The sequence below is a fragment of the Eretmochelys imbricata genome, chromosome 1, assembly GCF_965152235.1.
Source record: "Eretmochelys imbricata isolate rEreImb1 chromosome 1, rEreImb1.hap1, whole genome shotgun sequence".
Taxonomy (NCBI): Eukaryota; Metazoa; Chordata; order Testudines; family Cheloniidae; genus Eretmochelys; species Eretmochelys imbricata.
In genome coordinates this window covers 227490055-227509031 of record NC_135572.1, presented here as the reverse complement: position 1 = coordinate 227509031, position 18977 = coordinate 227490055, and the positions used below count along the sequence as shown (strand labels likewise).

The window sequence follows — 18977 nt, the reverse complement described above, 5'->3', positions numbered from 1 at the left end:
AACTTTCGGCGCCTAAGGACATATTCCTGGAGCTGTGTATGGAGCTCACCCCAATCCTCCAGCGCTGTGACATCAAATTGAGAGCTACATTCACAGTGGAGAAGCGAGTGGTGATAGCTGTGTGGAAGCTGTCAACGCCAGATTGCTATTGATCAATCAGGAATCTATTTGGTGTTGGAAAATCCACCGTGGGGGTTGTTGTGATGCAAGTGTGTGGGGTCCTTAATTGTGTCTTGTTACGAAGGACTGTGACTCTGGGCAACATGCAGGACACGGTGGATTGTTTTGCAGTAATGGAGTTCCCTAACTGCGGTGCGGCCATAGGTGGCACGCATATCCCTATTTTTGCATCAGACCACCTTGCCATGGAGTACATCAAGAGAAAGGGGTACTTTTCTATGGTTTTGCAAGCACTGGTGGATCATGGGGTCGTTTCACTGACATCAACGCGGGCTGGTCAGGGAAGGTGCATGATGCACACATCTTAAAGAACACAGGCCTGTAGAGAAAGCTGCTAGCAGGGACTTTCTTTCCAAACCAGACAGTTACCACTGGGGATGTTGAAATGCCAATAGTAATCTTGGGAGACCCAGCCTACCCCTTGCTCCCATGGCGTACACTAGCCAGCATGACACAAGCAGGGAGTGCTTCAACCACAAGCTCAGCAGGTGCAGAATGTCAGTTCAATGTGCCTTTGGCTATTTGAAAGGCCGCTGGCACTGTCTACTCACAAGATTAGACCTCAGTGAAGAAAATGTCCCTATAGTGATAACTGCCTGCTGTGTGCTTCATAATATCTGTGAAGCAAAGTGGGAGCGGTTTCTGCAGGAGTGGAGGTGGAATGGCTTTGAGCAGCTAGATACGAGGGCTGTAAGAAGAGATCAACGGGGGGCTATACAGCTCAGGGAGGCTTTGAAGGACCATTTTAACAATGAGCCACAGTAACGCATGTTGCTGTAATCTGCTGTGCCTGGCACCCTAGTATGAACATTGTAATGAGTGTTCTGTATGTGGTAATATAGTATTGCAAACGCACCTATTGCTATTATTTATGAATGACGTCAGTCCGAGCCAGCATATATTATGAACTAATAAAGATGAATTAAGTTTCCATAAATAGACTTTTATTCTGAACCCATACAAAGATAAGAACGGCCATACTGGGTCAGACCAATGGTCCATCCAGCCCAGTATCCTGTCCTCGGACAGTGGCCAATACCAGGTGTTTCAGAGGGAATGAACAGAACAGGTAATCATCAAGTGATCCATACCCTGTCACCCATTCCCAGCTTCTGGAAAACAGAGGCTTGGGACACTTCATAGAGGATTTTACATCCCTGCCATCCTGGCTAATATCCATTGATGGACCTATCATCCATGAACTTATCCAGCCCTTTTTTTAACCCTGTTATAAGTCTTGGCCTTCACAACATCCTCTGGCAAAGAGTTCCACAGGTTGATTGTGTGTTGTGTAAAGAAATACTTCCTTTAGATTGTTTTAAACTGTTGCTTATTAATTTAATTTAGTGACCCTTAGTTCTTGTGTATGAGAAGGAGTAAATAACACTTCCTTATTTACTTTCTTTACACCAGTCACGATTTTATAGATCTCTATCATATTCTCCCTTAGTCATCTCTTTTCCAAGCTGAAAAGTCCCAGTCTTACTAATCTCTCCTCATATGGAAGCTGTTCCATACCCCTAGACATTTTTGTTGACCTTTTCTGTACCTTTTCCAATTCCAATATATCTTTTTTTGAGATGGGGCGACCAGATCTGCACACAATATTCAAGATGTGGGCTTACCATGGATTTATACAGAGGCAACATGATATTTTCTGTCCTATTCTCTATCCCTTTCTTAACTATTCCCAGCATTCTTTTTGCTTTTTTGACTACTGCTGCACATTTAGTGGATGTTTTCAGAGAACTATTCACAGTGACTCCAAGATCCCTTTCTTGAGTGGTAATAGCTAATTTAGACCCCACCACTATATATGTCTAGTTGGGATTATGTTTTCCAGTGTGAATTACTTGCATTTATCAGCATTCAACTTCATTTGCCATTTTGTTGCCCAGTCACCTAGTTTTATGAGACAAACGTATTTAAAACTGAATGAAACTTTATAAATACATAGGAAAGAACCTCTGAAAAGGAAAGAAAAGTAATTTCCATTTCACAAACACACATAGACTGACCTGTGAGAGACACAGTTGATGTATGTGCAGCTGTGATTGTCTGTACTTTCCCCCAGGGTGGAGTGGTAGGGGTATGGCACTGGCCCCGGATGCCATGTAGTAAAGGAAGGGGTGTGTAGGGAGGTCCTGGAATGCAGTTCTCTGTGGGCTGCAGGGGGGAGACAAGAACGGATCTGTTGCGCCTGAAGGTCAGTCAGAGACTGCAGCATGTCTGTTTGCTCCCTGAGAAGGGTTATTATCTCTTGCTGCCCATTTATCTTGTCCTCACTATCCCTGTCCATTTTGTCCTCCAACTTCATCCTCCAAGCCCTATACTTGGTAACTGACGCACTGAGGCTTTCAGGATCTCCTGGAACATGTCTTCCCTTGTCCTCTTCTTTCTCCTTTTCTGGCTGAGCCGCTCCGCTGGTGTGGATGGAGAGACCCTCAAGGCCACTTTCGCCGCTGCAACAGAAACAGTGGGCAGAGGTACTATTGTGAGTGTATTCACTCCGCTTGATCACACAAGTTACAAGCCCTACATTCTCACTTCTGCTTGGGACTTTAGCTGATATCTCACTCCGGAGGGTAACGGAGGCTGAAAAGGAACAGCTCCTGCACCCATCCGGTGCAGACCGGGTCTGTAGGGTGCTACCCTGTGTACTGCAGTGGTGCCTGCTGAAGTAATTGCTGAGTGGTGTGGGAAAGCATCCTACTGTGGCAGAAGAAATAGGGCAGCCCTCCCCAGAAACCTTTGGCAGAGGATTGCAGACTGCCTCCAGGAAAGCTTCCTCGAGATCTCTGTGGAGGATTCACAGGCCTTCAGTGCACATAAACAAACTGTTCTTCAGGGCTCCCTCTGCCTAACTGTTGAGAAGCAGATAGCAACTCTACCTCTTGGTTATTTCACTACCTCTTGCAACGTGACTGAAAAAGAGTAAATGAACAGATGTGTCCCTGCAATGTCAAAGCAAACTACATACTTACCAGAGGTTTCTTCCCCTGCATCAGGCTCACCAGCCTTGGACTGCTGGGACTCGCTTGACTGCTCAGGAGTCAAAAAGAGGTCCTCACTTGCAGTGATGCAGCGCCACTGGATCCCCTGGTCACCTGTTCCCCATTCTCCTCCTTCTCTTCCTTGTCCAACACCTCGTTCTCAGGGTTCAATGTGGTGGCCTGTGACTCCAGCTTCCCCGAAGTATTCGTGGGGTCTTGGGGATGGCGGTTGGGTCACTGCCGAGGATGGCATGCAGCTCCTTGGAAAAGTGGCATGTCTGCAGCTGTTTGCCTCCCTTGCCTTCTGGTTTGTCTGTCGCAGCTCCTTAATGTTCACACGGCATTGCTGCATGTCCCGCTTGTAGCCCTTCTCCCCCCGTTCATAGATGTCGACATTTCTACAGCTGGTTCGGAGCTGTGCTTGCATAGCCTCTTCTCCCCACAGGCCCAGGAGATCGACCACCTCCTGTGAACTCCAGGCAGGAGGGCGTTTGCTGGGTGGAGCCGGCATGGTCAGCTGGGCAGTTGCTATGTGAGTTTTCCATACCAAGCAAACAACTGCCAACTGTGTCAACCCAACTACGTCGACCTAAGCGATACACCTCTCGTGGAGGTGGAGTTATTAGGTTGACGTAGCGGGTGAGTTACGTCGACAGGAGCAACGTTGTAGTGTGGACACTTACAGAGTAAAGCAGCTTATGTCTACCTAACTCTATATAGTGTGGACCAGGCCTCAGATGTAATTGTGACCCAGAGACCTTTTGATGCCAACTGGCAGAGGGTATAACAGGTGCATATGGGTTACAGGGATCCCAGGGTCTGGTATTTTTAGTTCACCAAAGAGTGTCATGTGAGGACTCAAAGACTATGTGTCACCCTGGTCTTCAATATCACTGCGAAATGCATGTACAGATGTTGTGTAAGGAGTTATGTATATGCACTGAAAATTATGTTCTTAAGGTCAGCATTAAGGGAGTGGTCACCAGCAACAGTGAAAAGCAGGTTTTCTTTCAGACAAGGAATGTTTATCTGTCTGGCTGTTTACCTGTAAATTAAGTATTTTATGGTTCACAGTAGGCTTCCACTCAAAAGATCGGGCTGCATGCTAATGAAGGATTGTGAAATCTTCAGAGAGAAAATTAACAAGAAGAGGTAAACAGAAATCAGCTTGTTTAGGGGTAATACAAGAACTTTTGAAACTGTACCCAAGGTACAGATGAACCTCTAGATATTTGTTCAGTCTGTAAGGACAAGCTGTCAGCGGGCTTGATTTTTATGAGAACGAGTCTCTGCCAGACTGGTTGAAAATGCTGGGAAAAGAACTTGGGATACGCTTTCTTGCAGGAGATAGACATTCCTTGTTAGTTAAGTTTAGTTTTCAGAAAGCATGTTATTATTTTGTTTTATATGTAACCATTTGTTTCCAGTATTCTTACTCACTATCACTTGAATCTCTGTTCTTTGATAATAAATTTATTCTTGTTTTCACTATAAATACATCTAAATGCTGTGTGTTCAGCAGAGCTGTGTTCTAAGGTGTAACTAGTGAGCTGCGGTGTACAGTTCCTTTGGAAACAGTGAGCCTGGTAATTCTGGGAGAGTTCAGTGGATAAGGGGCTGGACTCTACAGGGAATGCTCGGAGAACTTGGGGTTGGTGTGTGCCTATTGTTAACCTTTACAGAGCAAGACATGTGGAGGCCTGGGGGCAGTACTTGTGCTACCAGAGACTGGTGATTTCAGGGAGCTGATCCACCGCAGACGCAGACAAAACTTCCTCCCGCTAAGGGCAGGGTGCCTCACAGCCCTGGAAAGTGTCATTTTAGGGCTCTGCATAAATTAAATGGATCTTTATTTGTTTTTGCTATTAATTATTACTATTAAAAGGTATATAATATTATAAGAGTATTCTGAAACTGACTTAACTGGGTGAAGATTTTCAGGATTTACGTTACATGCAAAAACTCTGCAGTTATGTAGAGAATTGGGTTGTAAAGCACTGAGATGGGTACTTGGCTGTGCAAATGCCTGATTTGTTTTAGAAAGACATTCTGCTTTGCAACTTTGGCCCTTAATGTTTTAAAAGCATACTGAGATCTTTGTATGAAACGTGCTTTATAAATGCAACGTTTTATGATATTCTGCAAATGGTTATCCCCACTCTTCCAGTTTTTTATGTCTGAGCCTGATCTGCACTATTTTGCCATCAACTTCAATGAGAGTAGCGTAGGCCCTGTTTGAAGGAAGGTTAGCATGGCTGGAAACTTCTGTTTGGTGATAGGGAGATGTACACACTCAATGAAATCTTCCTAATGTGGCGGGTTCATCTGTGCTAGTAAACTCCTTTGTGACCTTGGGGCTCATCCCTTGATTACCTTGCATTTCTGTCAATCTATCTGCAAAAGCTGTTTGAAAACGAGATATTGTGTCTGATGATACATTTATATGCATTTGCTTAGGTCTTGTCCAGTGAACACAAGCACATCAGTACCAGTTTATGGAAAAGGGAAACAGACCAGAAACAGAAGACCCAATTCTATTGTAACAAGCAGTTGCCGGAATATGCTATAATGGACTCACTGGGCATTTTAACATAAAACCAGTCATTTTACTAACTGGTGGAACATGATGTTACAGTTACTACCTCTTAAATATGTGAATGTTGGTAATGGACCTAGAATGCACATGTGTTCTTGAGCATGGGATTTATCTGAATTTTTTAGGGTTTTTGGCAGAAATATATTTGGGGCGAGAGGCCTAGCCCTCACCATTAAATGATCAATTCCCTGACTATAGAAAGCGTCCATCCGTTTCCCAGCAAGATGAATAAAAGCAAAAGTTCTCACCTTAAAATAACTAGACAGATTTGTCATCACCAGCAGGACCATTAAAAACAAAACAATCAATCCCCCTACACACCTCTTGCAAAAAAACCCATTAGAAATACCCCAACATGTAATGGCTGCAGCATTGTAAAAAATCCAGATTTTTTTGCTTCACCTCCCATCACCAATAAATCCAGGGTATTTAATTTCTTTTTCTCAGTGACATGTACGGTACTCCTTCACATCAGTCTTCCTGCTCCATTCTTAGCAAACCGGGTATTCAAACTTCACATCTCTCCAAGAGCAGGAATCCTGTAGGTGTCAGTCCCTTGCTTTCTGATAAGAATGTAGCATGTATGCAGAGTATAAGGAGGGATAGACAGTACAATGCACCTCATACCAAAAATGTTGGTAGGAGGTCTAATTTTAGGCCTGACATGGGGTCGCCAATTTTGGTTGGACGTATTCCTGGAAGTTTCATCACATGACATAATCTTCAGTTAAAGATTAATCTTCAATTCCCAAAGACTCCAGGACAATCCTGGAGGGTTGGCAACCGTAGCCTGCTATCCTCAACAGGACTGCTTTTACAATAAGGCAGCGAAGTCTTTTGTAGATTTACCAAAACCAGAGAAAACGTAGTTTTGGTAATTAAGCGTCTTAATATGGGTAATTCCTGCTGGCATGGTTTCTACATGAATTCTTAATACAGGATTACGGGCAAGCCTTCTTGCTCTGGTATGGTGCATAGATAGTGTGCACGAATACCTGTTGTTGGAGTGCAGTTAGCATTTTGAAACATGTCCATTCAGTGACTGATCCAGTGTGCCGACAGTACATGTAGTCCAGTGGATAGGGTACTTGACCATGAGTCAAGAGATCAGCATTCTATTCCTGTCATTGCCACTGACTCACTGTGTGGCCTAGTGCAAGTCACATAGGCCAGCATTTTTAGACACGATCTCTCACTTTAGGCACTGCATTTCGGGGGGGGTTCCAACTTGAGGCACTATCTCGAGTTTCTAAGTTGCTGAGCATCCTCTGCTCCCATTGACTAAACTGGAGTTGTGGTTGCTCAGTGCATCTGAGTATTAGCTAACTTACATTGTTACTCATTTTTTGTGCCCACAATATACCTCTAATTTCCAGAGGACAACAGGACTATACACAGAGTGTGGGTATGAATGCAGAGAGACAGAAATAAGGGTGTTTCATGAAAAGTGAAGATGAAGAATTACATTCTGGTCAGATGTCCTAAGAAAAACTGACCCCAGGAAATTAAAAGGAGTATGCTGTGGAATGAATACATGATCTACACTCTCCTTCTTCTGAGGCTAGGGTACATCTTAGAGGGCTGTCTCATAATCAGAACAGTACAGAGTGACTGTATCTGTCATTAGGGGCACATTGCTATTTCAGACAGATTGCCATAAACTAGTGCATGCCTCTGGGGTTCCTCTAATTTATGATAAGGGCTACAGTGATGCCAAAGAGCAGGCCAGATTCTGCATAGTGCAAAGGTGACTTAAAAGACATCATTGTCCCCACTGCACTTCATGTGACATACAGCCTAGAATCTGGTCCCTGAATTCTGTGCCAAAGCTTTTCCAAAGGGACCTTGTGTAAACTTAGTTCCTCTTCTGTAAAATGGGGAGAATGGGAGTTGCCTGCCTCCTTAAGGTAGGGATATGAGGCCTTGCTCAGTAATGACTGTGAAGTGCACAGGCTTATTAACACCAATAAGTGGAAGAGATGACAGTAGAATTTATGGTTTCTCCCTGATGCCCAGCACACCTTTCCTCCAGTGGAGCAAGTATATTGAAACAGGAGGTAGAGTGTTGGCACCTCAAGCCAAGGAGAATGTCATTTCCCTTCACTTTAATCTCTGCCTTCTCCTAGGCTTAGAGGCCACAGCATCTGCTACTCCCTCTGTTACATCCACATTAAATCTAGCACTCTAGCTCTACTCCTGAGGCATGTTTCAGTGTAGTTGGTATGTCAAGGCGCTTTCTGGGGCTTTTAGCAGCAAGGATCTCATGGGCTCTACTGAGTATGTACAAATGACAATTTTCGGAGGCTTACAACTTGGTTATGTCTCGGTGTATGTTCCTGGGGAGAGCATACGGCACCTGACCCCACAATTCTCCTAATCCAAATTGGAAGGTCCTGCTCCAAATCCTGAAGGTGCTAGAACTCTTCAGAGAAACTGTTGGGATTTTTTATTAACTCTTGTCAAACTACCTGCTTTCCCTAGCCTCATTCTTGGAAATGGCTGAGCTGTTTTTGCTGAATTTTTCCCAGATCAATTCAGCCTGAGACACAGAGTAAACATGGCAAATTTCAGCCCAAGGAATAGAAGTTTGGCAAAGTGACAAGCAACTGAAAGCACTGGCTTATAATGGAAAGTGTTTGGCAACTTGAATTATGGGAATCCCCACTTTCTTCACCTATAGTTAAGTGTTTAATATCAGTCTCACCGATCTTTGTTAGGGCATCCATCTCTGGAGCACAGAGCCATGGGTTAAAGAAGCACATAGCTATGACAAACACAGAGAAGTAACAATCCACCCACTGCATGTCACACGGGCATGACACTGCAACACAGATTTTAAGTATTGCCTTGCTCTCTGCTACTGATCTAACAATGGTATTGATCAACGTTATTCTTGATAACAGTTGATTTTGACTATTAAGCTGGAAAATACGACGCCATCCTGGTCCAGTTATGCCCAGGCAATAGTGATGAACTGGCCTCTTGTTACTGATGTTCTAATGGTGCCGCCATGCTCTGTACCTAGCTTACTGATGCTAGAATTGAGCTGTAGCTCACGAAAGCTCATGCTCTAATAAATTTGTTAGTCTCTAAGGTGCCACAAGTCCTCCTTTTCTTTTTGCGAATACAGACCAACACGGCTGCTACTCTGAAACCTAGAATTGGGTAGTGGCCTCCACATCCTTGGTAAGTTTCTTGTTCATGATAGGACCAATGTCTCATCCAATCCACTCTTCCTTGTATCTGATCAGCATAACAAACCATCCTCTTGTACTCTTTTGCTGGTATATATATATATATGTACAAATAATGTTTGGGAATGGTGCTCCAGGATATAGGCATGGTAGTTTCTTTGCAGAGAGAGGATGTGACTTTACTGCTAGCATTGAGTCTCCAGGGTCCAACACAAAGTGGTAATCCTGGCACAGAATGAATTTTATCACCTGGAATAATCACACCAGCACAAATTGTATGAAGCACATAAATGTCACCTATGGAGCGGACATGCCCAGACATACATGACTTATGCTTTCCCAGTCAGGCTAGGACAACAGATGTACATTGCAGGCCAGGGATGAAGCATACCTGTGTGCAGACTTCAAACTCTACTGGTTGCCACTATGTGGGTGAGAGTGAGGGGGCTTGCCAGATAGGTCCCTGGTTTGATCCGTTGTGCTGCAGTACTTTGTTCTGTTCCTGACTCAACCACTGACTCCATGTGTGACCTGATGCAAATCACTTCTCCTCTGTAACTCAGTTGCTGAGTCTGTGAAATGGGAATAAAGATACTTATCTAATCCTCTGTGCAAAGTGCTTTGAGGTCTGTGGCAGAAACATGGTTATGGATATTTGTAGTTTTCTGATATTACTACAGTAGAACCTTAGAGTTACGAACACCTTGGGGATGGAGGTTCATAACTCTGAAATGTTCAAATGAACAAAACATTATGGTTGTTCTTTCAAAAGTTTACAACTGAACATAAGACAGCTTTGAAAATTTACTGTGCGGTAGAAAACTGCTACTTTTAACCCTCTTAATTTAAATTAAACAAGCACAGAAACAATATCCTTATCTTTTTAAATCTTTTTTTTAAAACTTTCCCTTTATATTTTAGTAGTTTACATTTAACACAGTACTGTACTGTATTTGTTTATTTTGGTGATAGTGGTGGTGGGTTTTTTGTTTTTGTCTCTGCTGCTGCCTGATTGTGTACTTCCACTTCCAAATGAGGTGTGCGGTTGACTGATCAGTTTATAACTGTGGTGTTCGTAACTCTGAGGTCCTACTGTATTGTTATTGTTACTGTTTTAATTTTGCCTGCACCCTGAATAAGTGTGCCATTTTCAGTGAGACATAGGTGTCCTAGCTTTGGCCTGCTCTTTCCCCTGTTGTTGGAATCATTTTGGTTGTTTCAATTTGAATTTACTCCGTGGGTGGAAGATGGTCCATGCAAACTGCTGACAATGGTCTTGGTGCTCTGTGCCTTGGATTGTCTAGTGGGTCGCTTCGCAACTGCATTTGTCCTTTTTCTACCAGGGTTGTCTTTCATGAAGCTCAACTATCAAGCAGTGTTTGGAGGCAGGATTACATTTTTGGGAGTCTGGATACAGATTCTCTGAGCTAGGGGGCATCTCCTTTTTACCTCTTCGTTGCTGACCCTTCTAAAGAAAATACTTCAGTGTTCTATAGTAACGGCCTACTTCATTGCAGTGCTGTAAGATGTAGTACTTTGGACCATTACTGTAGAGTACTGTAGACTTGATTTTATTAAAGGCATGTTTCTTCTTGCACAGGTATGATATACATTTTGCCCTGCAGATGGAATGCAGGAGCTACTGCAGAGCTAGGTATAGTCCTGCCTTTGGATTTATACCTGTCGTGCAGGATATTGCCAATGAATACCTTGAGTTCCCATTCCAAAAGGCACTACTTTCTTGCAGGAGAGTTAGAATTTTAAGGTGCCAAGATCGTAACAAATGTGGTATTTGCTTTACTCCACCCAAAGGACTGCATACGTGGGCTGCTTCTAGTGATGCGCAGCCTGTTTCCCTTCATAGCACGATTCTAGGGTGAATGCATGATTTCCATTCACATAGCCTCTGAACATCTTGGTTTTCCTCATTTCTGCTCGTCTTGAAGCTTTGATTGACACAGTGGGAAAAGATTCACTAACAGATCACTTTGCTTCCTATTCTCTAGGACTGCCTTAAAGCCTGCCAAGAACAGATTGAGTCGGTGCTAGTAAGCAACCTTAGGCAAGTTCAGCAGCAGCAACAGCAAAGCAATCCTTCAAAGATGGTGGATGAACTGGACCAGGCCAGCACTCCCACAGATGTGAGAGACATCAACCTGTGAGGACGTCAGCCCAGACAGTCATGCTTGCTCCCCTTGCTCCCCCCCCTTTTTTAGAGTGAAATCTTTTTTTTAATCTGCTCCCACATAGAACGTATTTAAAGCTCTTTTAGATACAAAACAAAAAAAAATGAGTAATTTAAAAAAGCATTTGGTGCCTGTGATGTTCTACAGAAGGGAATCCCACGATATATTTGATAATTGCTGTTTGATTATGTATCGGTGATATTAAGTGCTTATAAAAGCATAAAAAGTAGCTAGATAAATGTAAGCCTGCATTTGTGGGAACAAAGTAGAGTATACTTTTTTGTGCGTGCATTATGACCTAGTGCATACACACCCTTTTTTAAACTTAAGAAAGGAATTGTGTGTGTGATGTTATGGCTTGACTAGATTGCAAAGCAATAGAATTAAGGGGTTAGGGCAAAGTGGGAAAAGATCCCTGAAGTGATTGAACCATTTTGGATGCAGAAGAGATTTGCTGATCTATCACCTCTGTTATTAGTCAGAACTGTTTGTTGGATCTCTGTAAGTTAGTTTTGTTTACTCTTGCTGTCTGTGGTAGCTGCTACCTAAGAAAGAAGATGCTTTATTTTGCCAGCCGGAAGAGCAGGTGTTTCTTCGCCCGCCCCCTCCCCCCCTCGCCCCCCACCACTGCTTCCTACTTTTCCTCCAGAAATGGTTCATTCTAAACACAACAGCATCTTTGGCTTAAAGCTGATCCTGCTATCCAGCAGTGGTCCAAGCCAAAGTATAGAATGCTTGCATTAGATGGCAGAAATATACAGATTAAAAATGACCTGTCAACAAATCAGACCACCTCAGAACTTTGGATTCCTAGATGCAGTGGATCATCTGTGAAAAAGCATTATATTCATTCACAATGCTAATGCTACACGTCAATGTTAACTTTTGGCAGCTCCTTAGTTTGGTGTAAAGGCAATTAAATGATGCTCTGCCCATCTTCCTTTTTAACATATCCTCACTGTGTTAAAGAAGATGTGATTTCCTTTGATCCCCCCTCTCCCTCCAGAAAACACATTTTCCAGATTTTTATAACTTTACTGGTCCACAGTTAGCATTATTATAAACCATTTCATTCGAAAAGCACTTTGAAAATTGTTCCTAAGGGATAAATGAGATGGTTTATGACAATTGTGCTGAGCAAAAAAAAAAAAAAAAAAAAAGCAGCAATGCATATAGCTTTTAATAGTCAATATTTTCCAGTATCTGATGTACTTTGCTAGTTCTGGTGTTGCTGGAAATTCCAACACCTGCTTCGGATGACATTCCTGTCACAACATTCCGGATGAAAGTCTGACAATTCTGTGTATTGTTCAGTGTCAGAAGGATCTTAATACCACCCGCATGCTTATCTATGGACAATGAAAGAAAATTGCTGGTGCAAAAGACACAAATGGTAAACATCAAGGTGCGTGACTTTGATTTTTATTACAAAGGTGTATTCAGTGTACTTGAATTTATTTTTCCTGCTCCATCTGTAAAGAAGAGGCATTTAGATGGCAAAGGAGATGGGGCAATTTTTTTTTTTTTTTGCACAATTGTATTAACAGATTGCAAATATACAGTTTGAAGCTGTTGGATGAAATGTTAATGTTTGCATTTTTTTAAAGATAAAAATCCAGAAAGAACATGCTACTTTGAAGAATATTTTATGAATGGACTCTGCCATATTTGGCTAGATGAGGGTAGAAAATGGAGTAAGAATCTAAGGGGTTTATTTTGTTTGGTTTTTTTTTTTTTTTGCGCTGCTAAGAAGCTATGATTTGTTTCATTCTTATTCACATTAACAGTACTTAGCTGTATTGTTTCACTGAGTGTGCTGCTATTTTATAAACATTTTTATAATATATTATTTTACTGCTTAAATTTCAAATCCTGAAGTAGACGGTTAAGTGGAGATAAGATGAGTTGTTAGATTTACTGGAAATGCCCTGTACAGTTGTTTTCTAATAGCGTGCTCATGATTTTTTTTTTATTTTATTTTATTTTATTTTTCTGATCACATCCTGCAAAGACAGTATATTTACCTCAGGTTTACTGGACAAAAAAGGTTCCCATTTTCACAATACCTCACAACTTTACAGTTCTTTCCGCTGGGAGCCTCATGGAATGGTCAGTGCAAAAGGCAGCCAAAGCCTGTGTTTTGGTGAGCAAAGCACAGTTGCTTCAGTTGTGTAGGGGAACAGTTGTAGATTGCAGGGACATTGGGCTCCCGTTTGGTCTTAGGTGTCCATTTCATAGTGGAAAAAATACATTAACATGAGGGATCCGTTCAGCAAAGATTTCTGCACGTATAGGTCTCAATCCTGGAAGCACTTAAGACCTGATTCTCCACTGTATGTCACCTTATTTAGTCATTTGTATTTGTGCAAAATGAGTATCTTGTGGATATTAAAATGTTACCTCAGACATAAGTAGAAAATTCTGGTTTGGGAGCATTTTACGCTTACTTTGCCCTGATGCAAATGATTACTCAAGGAGCTGGACAGTGAACTTTGAACCTTTGCTACCTAATGTAATGCTTTACTACCATAAGTAATCCCACAGGGCTAGATCATGACTTTGTGGTTGTCTGCATTGTTAAGCTGCCCCTAGAGCAGTCCAGAAAACAGATTATGACCCCTGAAGTCACAGTCCCCGCCTGGTCTCCTGTCTACTTCAAAAAGGGAATAAACTGCACCAGGTCTATACTCGGTGCAGCGTATGCATCACAATGCACCAGTGCAGCTACATGGCTGGCCACATTGAGGGTGGGGGAGCTGGGGCTCTCCCCCTTTCTACCCACCTGCGTAGGGAGGGGGCTGTTCAGCTGTGTGGTGCCTGCTTCCTTGCTCACGATGCTGCCTGTCATACTGCTAGTTAGCCACAGCATGGTTTGGCATATAGAAATCAATGGGGCTACTTGTGGTAGTAAGCACTTAGCTCAATAGTGTTTGTGGAATCAGGCCCTTAATTTGCAGTGGATTTAGAAATAATCAGCCCAGTACTTTTGTAATACTCAAAGGGAGTTTTACCTGAGTATGGACTACAGGATTAGGCCCAACAGTCTTCTCTCAGTGGCTGGGTATCAAAGGACAAAACAAATGGTCTTAAAGTAATACTGCCAGGCTTTTTGAGCCCCAGATTTTACATGCTTTTAACACTGCATATTATAACGGGAAACACCTTTTTGTTAGGGCTATGTTAAGTGTTCTCAATGAAAACAGAAAACATAGCTCCAGTTCCCACAAATTCCTTTGGAGGGCACTCCATGCAATTTTAGCTGTGTGTCCATGCAAAGGTGTTTGCAGCATCAGGCCCTGAGATATTTGAGATTTTTGTATTTTGTTTCAATTTTCTGAAATCAGTCCAATTTTGCAAAACAGCCAACGTCCTGCAAAATGTTAGGTATTTTGCTTAAAAAGATAGAGCAAGTGAAAACAGTAAAATTTTCACTCTAAAATGGCCATATAATTAAACAGAAACCTTGACATTTTCCAAATTGTGGAATTTAGTTCTTACAAAGATAAACATTTTCACATTAAAAACATGAAATTTAGCAGGTTCTGGTACAAAAAACTCATATTATGAAAAAATCATGGAAAGTGAGATTATGCCCCCCAAAAATCTGCACAGCCCTGCTCCTTATAAGATCTTACTGTGACATATAGAACTTTCATATGGACATATACCAAAGTGATTTATGGACTGGACCAAATTTTGTGCTAAGTTGTGCCCTTAAAACGCCCTTGATTTTAGAGGAGCTGTATATGTGTAAGTCAACATAGTATTTGGCCACTCTGTTTGTGGAGATCACTTCACCTACTTCTGGTCTGGAACACAGCAGTCATGTGCCAGCAACACTAAAAAACTGTTTGTAGAACTGAAACTGTAAGGAGAGAATGTAGGCCAGCAGAATGGAACATAATTACCCAACGCTGGAATTTGGCAAGGACAGCAAGGTTAAGAATTGTGAAAAGTATCATAGGACTTTTAAGAACCACAATGGTCAGGACCTTGGTTTTCATTTCATTCAAAAAACAGCACTTTCCGAAGTACAATTCCTTCTAGCACCATGCTAGGCATTGGCTCGCTATGGACTCAGAAGGAAGAGTGCTGTCTGCTGAATCACTAGCACCATTTCCTGCAGTGCATACGTTTTCCTTGAAAGGTTCATCATTAAGGCCTCTCTCCTGCAATCAGATCTGTGCAAGCAGTCTCTTGCACCCATGTGGAGCCCAAATGACTTCTGTGGAACTCAGTGCAGGCACTGAAGTCCACTTGTGCTGATCTGATTACAGGAGTGAGATGTAAATGTGAAATTCCCTATGTTATGGAGGGCAAACTGCCTTTCTGTACCCCGTGTAGTGCAGAGAGGGGTCTTCACGTCATCTTGGAATAGGCCAGCTTGAAGAGAGTTCTGGGGACAGGAAAGTGAATACACAGATTAGTTTCCAAAAAGGGATGTGGAGAAGCTACATAGGAGCTTTTGACCTGTCAGTAGATTAGGGATGAATTTCATCCCCCTCACTCCAGGTTTGTGCCCTGCATATAGCACAATTACTCAGGCATTATGCAGTCATGGGCGAATTTCACCCGAAAGAACCTGATAGATTATAACTCAGAGCCTTATCCTGCAAAAACCTGTGCATGTGAGAACTTCACCCGTATGAGTACTCCCATTGACAATGGGACTACTGGAAAATTATTCAGGGGTATATGTGTTTGTTGAATCAAGTCCTCACTGCATTACCATGTAGCGTTAGTTTTTTGTTTGTACCTTAGTATTCCTTTAAAAACTGCCTCTGAGCATGATATAGTTAAATAATGTAGTCCTTTATTTTGTGTAAAGCTGACACATAAAAAGTACAGTTGGAGCCCACATGCACAATTTATTTCATAGGATCTACACTGTATGCAGTCATTTTTAACAAATACATTTGATGCTGCAGTGGTGTAGTAAAAAATAAACAATTACTATGTGGTTAGAATCAAGAGGGCATTTACTATTATAATACAGAGCACTCAAAGTATGTAAAATCTGGGTCCTAACAACTTGACAATATCACTTAAAATGAAAACTATCGTACGTTTTGCACAATTTTCATTTCAAACTGAGGACAAGAAAGTCAACATTGGTTTGTTGTTGTTTTTTTGTCTGGCATCAAAAACTGCTATCTCAAAGCACCAGTGTGTGATTTTTTTCAAATACCATAATCCAGCCTTTTTCTCTACAGCCCACTTTGAAAAAAGTGCCTTGCAGATTGTACCTTCCCAGATCTTTGATATAGTATGGCAAATATTTGTCATTTTTAGTGGAATATTTGGTTTTTCTATCTATCTTCTGTCTTAGGTACTTATATGGTCCCCATCACTATAGTATCTGAGTGCCTCACAATCTTTAATGTATACATGCTCCTAATACCCCTGTGAGGTAGGGAAGTGCTATTATCCCAACCTAATGCTGCTGGTCTTTGCTTGAATAATTGGACAGCTCAAAAGTTCCCAGCAACTCACCCGGCCACTGGATTTTTTCCACTATGTGTATTACCATGTTATCATGTACCTCAGAAATCACTCTCAGTTGCACAGTTTCTCTTCTCAAACTTTTTTTTTTTTTTTGCTTTAATGAGTGTGATGCCATATCAAGTCAAAGTTATCCTCTCACAATGTGCTCTTTAAGAGGTGTGGATGTTTATATGGTCAGGGGATGCTAGAGAGTGCGGTAGTAGACATGATCAGTGTAAACAAAAAGTATTTAGAAAGTATGTGAGATTGTTTTTTGATGGATAAGATTCTGATAAAGTGTAGTCTCGATTACCTTTTAAAAGGTCGTCTCTGTTCAGTGTTAAGTCATTTTTATTAATAACCTGTTGTTTTGACTAGTTTAAAGATGGTTTTAAGAAATGTGTTTTGGCGGGATTAGGTATGCTGTATGGACAATAAACTCACCTTGACCTGAACTGCCTGTCCTGTTTTTAGTTATTCAGCATGAAAATCCTGTAAAAAGAGGTGCATTTCTAGAGCCCAGTACTCTTTTCATAAATTGTTCTCCACAGCAAAGCAACTTATGTAGGTAAACTGTACATGTAAAATGGCTCCCCATATTTAACTGAGTGTCATGGTAAAATAGACCTACTTTAAAAGTTAGCTTATTAGTGAAGACTTACAGCCAGACTCTGCTATGTTTCTCTCATGGAAAGGTCCTGTAGTATTTGATAGAGGTAAAACCACACAAAAAAAGTGGGTTTTAAGAGTTCTTTGTGGTCTACAGACATTTCTCTAAAAACGTATATAATTTATTGGAAAAAGAAAACTTTTCTGTCTGTTTTCCAAACCAGCCTATAGAATTCTATCTATAGCAGTTTATTTAATTCTCTACTCATTTCTATAGGGTGTTTTTAAAAAACAAGAAAAACCTACAGAAAACTTAAGTTCTATTGGACTTTTCCATAAGTACTGTGCAAAATTTGGGGGAAAAAAAAGAAAAAAAAAAGGCTTTGTGTTGGACAAAGACATGGAGAATTTGAGGAGAAATGGGCTTCCAGGCAACAAATCTCCTGCTTCAGACTTCGGGCAGGAGAACTGACCACAACCTTCTGAGGTTCCACCACCTCCTTCACACTCACATGCAGGGTTTTAAGCTCATGGATACATACTGTAAGCTGACCATTCCTTCCCATTCACTTGTGTGGTGTGACCACAGTGTCCCTTCTCCCCCACTCCACAGTGCCTTATTAAAGAGACACTGCAAAAACTTCATGATCTCTGAGTGGCCTTTACACTGCCTATTCAGTAAAAACAGCAGGCCAAATTATCTGCTGGCATACCTTCATTGACTTCACTGGAGTTACACCTGCTAATGGCAGGAGTGAATTCGGCTCAGCATTTCAGGTCTTGTTTGCCCATAAGGAGGATCAAGATTCATCACTAAATGAGGAACCACTTGTGACGGGATCCCCGGGGTACAGCCTGGAACTGTGGGCCCCCTTAACTCTCCAACTTGGGCTATCTCTCACAATGCTTTGCCAGTGACAAGCAGCAAACCTCTCCAGACGCTGTTATCCCTCAGCCACCAGCATGCAGAGGCACACCCAGCTAAATTGCATGAATGCTCTCCAAGCCACTCATGAACTATATACACAGGGAAACACTAGCAATTCTCCCAAGCCGCCAGCCTTGCACCCCAGAAATATACCATGTTACACTGCTCAAGACCATTTCTTGAACAGTGCAAGCTCATTAATTAGTTTGCCACTTTGTCAAAGGAAAGTGGACATGCACCAGGCTTCGTAATCTGAGCAGATTCCCCAAGCACTTTAGACAAACTCACTGGTAAGGATAAAACATTACATTAAGTTTATTAATCTCAGAAAGATAAATTTTAATTGATTATAATTGATTATAAGTGTTAGGCAGATCAGAGGTAGTTATGAAAATAAAAAGTAAACATGCATTCTAAATCCTAAACTTTTAGACTAAGCAAGAGTTGAATCAAACAGCTTTTTCCACCCCACTGGATGGTGCAGGTAGGTTACAGTTCTTAATACACAGGAAAAATTTCCTTCTCAGCCTGGGACCAGTCTCAGTTCAAAGTCTTTTTCTTCCCAGTGTTCTTGTCGTCTTCAGCAGAGGGGGCGTGGAGAAAGATGATCTCATGATGCCCCTGCACCTTATTTTGTACTCTCAATACATGTCCTGGTGGGCCTTGCTGAGTCACAGAGTGGAGCAATCCTCATTGTGTGCTGCACAACTGTCTCTTAGGCCTTGTCCACACCACAAAGTTTTGTCTGCAAAAGTTATGCCACTTTAATTAAAGTGCTTTAATTAAAATAGCTATTGCATGTCCACA

The 18977-nt window shown here is 41.9% G+C and overlaps 1 protein-coding gene across 4 annotated transcripts in view; it reads left to right on the top strand.

Moving 5' to 3' along the window:
* CCND2 (cyclin D2) overlaps positions 1-17088 on the top strand; it is a 55807-nt gene extending 38719 nt beyond the window's left edge. For all 4 annotated transcript variants that reach the window (XM_077825176.1, XM_077825183.1, XM_077825203.1 and 1 more), the window contains one exon: positions 10970-17088. In XM_077825176.1, coding sequence (XP_077681302.1) covers positions 10970-11125 — 156 coding nt within the window. In that variant the 3' untranslated portion in view covers positions 11126-17088. The remainder of the gene's footprint in view (positions 1-10969) is intronic.
* Positions 17089-18977: the final 1889 nt, after the last annotated feature.